Here is a 6,066-nt window from a genome sequence, read left to right as displayed (position 1 = left end):
GGTTTCAACCTGAGACCTTTTTTGAGTGCGTGATTTTCGTTAGGTAATGTTTTATTTTTGGGGATTTTAGGATTTCATTTGTTTTTGGGGATTTTGGGTAAATCATTTTAAGGACCGAATGTTTTTTACTTTAAGGCTACTAGAGGTTTTAGTACCGAGGTCAACTCCCAAGCTCTCTTCTGCTACTTCTTCTCTTCTTACCTTTCTCTTTCATTTTGAATCCAATCACTCTAAGGCACATCCAAGCGTTGCTGCTCAATCATGATCTATCATTTTTTTTTATATTCTTACCAAATATGATCTAAGCAAAAATGATTTCATAGAATAGTTTCAACTATCTGAAATTTGGCACACGATTATCAAGCTCAGTACTATCATGTTGTGTGCATCCCTTAACAAACTTGGAAAAGGAAATGACTAAAACGTAAAAGGAATATACATTAGATAAAATATATGGAATCATAGAATTGCAAAAGCAGTCATCAAGTACTTTCTTCATCAACAAAAAATGCAATAGTCATTTTGAAGGACAATTTTAGGAAGAAGTTGGCAATGAGAAAGGATACAAGGTAATAATGGATTGAGGAGAAGGAATAGTAGGAAATGCTGGTAATCTAGAATAAAATTTCTACATTGAAAACATTAAATAAACACTAAAAAGAAACATAAAAAAAGTAAACTCCATAGATATCTGACTCCATTCTCCTTTAATATTGAAGATATTTTTTCTAATTTCTACATTTGATGGCTTAAACTGGCTTTATAATTGGAACAAGTTATGATTTAATCCATATTTCAATTCAATTTTTTTACAAATTATGATTCTTAATTGCTTCATTTAATTCAAAAATGGCATGGGAGTTTATTAGGAAATGAGATTTTATAAATGCATTTCACTATTGTATCATATTTGTTAGTTGAACACTATTTTTACTTAAAATATTCATATGTTAAGCTATTATTCAAAAAAGGCCAAATGAATATTAGGGAAAAATTTTAAAATATATATACAAGAAAAACCAGCTCATTTTTTTACTTACAAATTAACTTTCACGAATTTTTCTCCAAAAAATACAATCAAAGGAAGAAAACTTACAATTTTTGTTAACTAAAATTTTAGGCTCATTGCATTTAAGCATAGCAAATCATTTATACAAATGAGCTCTTCTCGTTCTTCCTATGTGTACATATAACATGAAATGTATGTAATTACTTAAATATTTTTATATGTATATATACTACACACTTCAACTTGACAATTTTTGTTAATTTTGCAGTCATTTGTTGTTGTGGTAAAATTTCTATATTTTTATTTTATGTATGTTCGACGATTGTATATTTTTCTCCTATAGGAAACGAAGAACAAATGTAGAGAGTTTAAGATTATGTGGAAAATTGTGATGTATTGCTGTATAGAATTTATTTTGTCAAAATAAATATATTATAATTTTTGTGTAATATTTATTTGTGATTTCTAATTCAAATGCATGTATTTAATGTGGTTTTCATTAAGTTGTATTTATGGTTAGTTTAGTACTAGGCACGAGCATTTTGTTGTCCCTATGGATTCTTTCGATCCATCTGCAAATCAATTACCTGGTTTTTGTAACATTGAAAGCGTTCACGAAAGCATAAGTGAATCATATAATGCTTTCATTCGTCAACAAAAAAGTCAAAGACAGGCTGACAGGAGGAATCGAAATCGGACTGTGCGCATTGATCGACGTAGAAGAGTAAGCGATCCTAGAGTATCTGAAAATCATAATCTAGGTGCTACTCAAGTTCATCAACATATAATATGTTTTGAATCTGATGCTTCTACTTCGAATGAAAAATCGACAAATGTTCGTCTTTCTGAACTACAAGGAACTGTTAATTTGTTAAATATACCAACTATTGCTTATGTATTACCGACATGCAGTTATTATAAACATTGTGGTGCACATAAATTCTATAGGGAAAGTAAAGATTTTTGTTGTTCTGATGGAAAATTTAAACTATTTATACCAGATTCGCCAACTGAATTATATGATTTATTTACTTCAAAAGAGCCTACATGTATAGAATTCAAAAAGCTGTCACGTGGATATAATAATCACTTTGCGTTTACTTCATTTGGTGTGAAGTATGATAAAGAACTTTTTCAAACATATAAAGGTATTTACACATTTAGATTTCAAAGACAAGTATATCATTATGTAAATAAATTTATGCCAGAAAATAATACTCTTTTTTATATGCAGTTATATTTTTATGACACGGAAAATGAGCTTCAAAATTGCATGAAAATTTCAGAAAATATAGTTGAATCTATTGTGATTATTTTATTTGAAATCTTGAAAGCAAATCCATATAGTAAATTTTTTAGGTCCTTAAATGATATGACAAGCCTGCACAATCATCGTATACAAATAAGATGTGACACAGGAATTGATAAGAGAGTTTTTAATACTCTTTCAGCATCTCAAGTAGCTGTTGTATAGGTTGAGGATAATGAAAATACAAATACTCGAGTTTGTGATATTATTATATATGCTCATTTTGGTGATTCTTATAGAGTTCATTATTATTATGATTGTTATGATCCTTTACAATATCCTTTAATTTTCCCATTAGAAGAATTTGGATAGCATGAAGGCATACAAAGATGCAAAAAATTAAATGTTCAGCCTCGTAATTTGGTCGATTGTGTTGCGATTCCTAACGCAATAAATTCTGAAATTGAAATTATTGAAAAAGAGGCTACAGGTTTGTTCATATAATTTTTCGTATAGTTTTTAATTTTTACAATGTCCCTGTTACTTAATATGAATTTCTTTCTATTTTTCTCATGCAGTGCTTAATGAAACAAAGAAACGATCTCAGGTTTTTTGTCGTGAATACTATTCATACAAGTTACAAATTAGGCATTCTGGTAAGTTTGTATTACTTTATACTGGTAGACTTTTTCAATAGTATGTTGTAGATATATACGTTAAGATTAAAACTGTCAGGTTAGATTATTTTCGAAAGAATCAGAAACAAATTCGTGCGGAACTCTATTAAGGTATTGTGGATAGTGTTCAAAATGGGGAAACAAGAGGATACAAGATTGGAAAGAAATTTGTTTTGGTCCTAGAGATGTGTTAAGAAGATACTTAGATGCGATGACTATTGTTCAACGTTTTGGAAAACCAGATATATTTGTAACTATAAAATGCAATCCAAATTGGCCTGAAATTAAGCAAGAACTAAAATAAAATGATGAAATTCAAAATCGACCAGATTTAATTGCACGTACATTTAGAGCAAAATTAGAGGAGTTAAAAAATGATTTATGTAAAGAAAATATCTTAGGCCCTGTTGTTGCTTATATATATACGGTTGAATTCCAAAAAAGAGGGCTCTCTCATGTGCATTTGTTATTGATTTTTAATTGTGCCCATTGTATGTGCTGAGCAAGTTGACAAAATAGTATCTTGTGAAATTCTTGATGAAAATAAGTATTCTCATCTTTATTCTGTTATTATAAAACATAATATGCATGATCCATGTGGAAATCTTAATCCAAAGAATGTATGTATGCTAAAAACTACTGGTTGTATAAATAAATATCCTAGAGATTACTGTAACACTACTATATTTGGTGATAACTCATATCCATTGTATAAACGTCGTAATAATGGTATTTTTATTAAAGTTAGAGGTCACATGTTAGATAATCGATGGGTTGTTCCATATAATCCTTAATTTAAGTGCAAAATTTGACTGTCACATTAACGTTGAAGTATGTTTATCTATTAAAGTTGTAAAATATTTGTATAAATATGTATATAAAGAACATGATCGTATTAATTTTTTTGTTGGGAAAAATGAAAATATGGAAGTTGATGAAATTTCTACTTATCAATCTGCTAGATGGATATCTCCACCTGAAACTATGTGGAGAATTTTTTCTTTCAACTTATCAGAAATTTATCCAATTGTTTATTCTTTACAACTTCACATTGAAGATCATCAACAAGTGAGATACACTGATGAAGTTGATTTATGTAGTATTTTTAACAATGAAAATATGAGGAAACCTATGTTAACTGAATTTTTTCGAATAAATAAAATAAACGAATTTGCTCGAACATTGTTGTATAAAGATTTTTCAGAACATTTTGTCTGGAATGCATATAAGATAATTTGGACTCCTAGAAAGCAACAACTTGTTATAGGATGAATTGTCATCGTGAATCCAAGTGAAGGAGAGAGATATTTTCTTCGAATTCTTCCTAATCACATTAAAGGGCCAACATCATTTGATGATTTAAAAATTTTGAATGGGGTAACTTATGCTACATATCAAGAAGTAGCACTTTCACATGGTTTTTTAAAGGGAGACAATCGTTGTGAAGAATGTTTATCTGAAGCTATTGAATATGAAATGCCTGGTTCTTTAAGACGTTATTTTGCTATAATGCTTACGCTTTGTAATCTTGATAATCCAAAGTTATTATGGGATAAATTTAAAGCCTACATGATTGACGATTATGTATATCAAAATATATGTTTGGAAATATCTGAAATGCGAGCTTTGGAAGATATTAGTTTAATTTTAGAACATATAGGTAAAGCTATCAATGACTATGGAATAGTGCCATTCCCTGTAGATATAGATGAAGCTGAGAGATTGAATCGAATGGTTGTAGAAGAAATGATGAATTTTGATGTTGAAGGAGGCCTTGCTTGTGCGACAATGTTAAATAAGGAACAACAAATTGCATACGATACAATAATGGAAAAAGTAAAAACTGAATCAAGTGGTGTTTTTTTCATTGATGGCTTGGGGGGACAGGGAAAACTTTTTTATACAAAGCACTTTTAGCTGGCATAAGATCTCAAAATTTAATTGCTTTAGCAACAGCGTCCTCTGGAGTATCTGCATCTCTTTTACCTGGAGGTCGAACAACTCATTCGAGATTTAAAATTTCTTTAGAAATAGTTGGTGAAGTTAACCGTTCTGTTACTAAGCAATCGACTTTGGGACTTTATTAAAAATGTGTAAGCTAATAATTTGGGATGAAGCACCCATGGTAAACCGTCATGCTATTGAAGCTGTAGAGAAAATGTTTAGAGATGTTACCGATTGTGACTTGCCTTTTGGTGGGAAAGTCATAATTCTTGGAGAAGATTTTCGACAGGTTCTACCAGTAGTACCAAGAGGGAAAAAAGAAGACATAATGAAGACTAGCTTAGTTTTCTCAGATTTATGGCCTTTATATTTACAACTACCTTTAGTTGGAAATATAAGAGCAAAATTAGATCCTGTATTTTGCGATTACTTACTTTGAATTGGAGATGAGACAGAAAAAGAACACAATTGTGATTGCATTCAACTTTTAAATAGTATAATTTTACCATTTGAAGATGAAATTACATCTTTAAAAAATTTGATACATCATGTTTTTTCAAATATAGAAGCATATACTGATAATTTACATGACATGATAAACAGAGTTATTCTTACTCCTAAAAATAAATGTGTTGACTATATAAACAAAATTTTGCTCGATCAAATTCCCGGTGAAATTTTTGACATACTATAGTTTTGATGAAGCAATTGACAAATCAGAACAGAGTTTGCAGGAAGATTTTTTGAATAGTTTGATACCAAATGGTATTCCACCACATAAATTGAAACTTAAGGTAAATTGTCCAATAATATTATTACAGAATATTAATCATTCTGAAGGTTTATGTAATGGGACATGCCTTACTTGTCGGAAGTTTAATAGAAATGTAATTTTGGCTGAAATCACAGTTGGTGCATATCATGGAAAATATGTGTTCTTACCAAGGATTCCCTTTGTACCTCTTCAAAATGATCGAAATTCAATTCAATTTGAGAGGACTCAATTCCCAATTAGACCTTACTTTGCAATGACAATAAATAAAGCACAAGGCCAAATCTTAAATTTTGTTGGTTTATACCTTCCAGAACCAGTTTTTTGCCATGGACAACTATATGTAGCATTATCGAGAGCAAAAACAAGTAAATCTTTGAAAATTTTACTCAAATTGTTAAATGCAGACAATTGA

At 29.8% G+C, this 6,066-nt stretch overlaps 1 protein-coding gene across 1 annotated transcript; it reads left to right on the top strand.

Annotated features, from left to right (window-relative positions):
- The first annotated feature begins 5,024 nt into the window (after positions 1 to 5,024).
- LOC111376662 (ATP-dependent DNA helicase PIF1-like) lies at positions 5,025 to 6,066 on the top strand. The gene is made up of 2 exons (XM_022999631.1): positions 5,025 to 5,294; positions 5,701 to 6,066. The coding sequence occupies exons 1-2, from the start codon at positions 5,025 to 5,027 to the stop codon at positions 6,064 to 6,066; spliced, it is 636 nt and encodes a 211-aa protein (XP_022855399.1).

The sequence above is a fragment of the Olea europaea genome, unplaced genomic scaffold (assembly GCF_002742605.1).
Source record: "Olea europaea var. sylvestris unplaced genomic scaffold, O_europaea_v1 scaffold1545, whole genome shotgun sequence".
NCBI classification, from domain to species: domain Eukaryota; kingdom Viridiplantae; phylum Streptophyta; class Magnoliopsida; order Lamiales; family Oleaceae; genus Olea; species Olea europaea.
Note: the sequence above shows the minus strand (reverse complement) of the source record. Positions and strands in the feature narration are given on the sequence as shown.

Excerpts from the sequence above, each read along its gene's own strand:
- LOC111376662 (XM_022999631.1), top strand. The coding sequence starts at position 5,025 with ATGTGTAAGCTAATAATTTGGGATGAAGCACCCATGGTAAACCGTCAT. Across the intron at positions 5,295-5,700 it reads TAAGAGCAAAATTAGATCCT|AATATTAATCATTCTGAAGG; the intron begins GTATTTTGCGAT and ends ATATTATTACAG.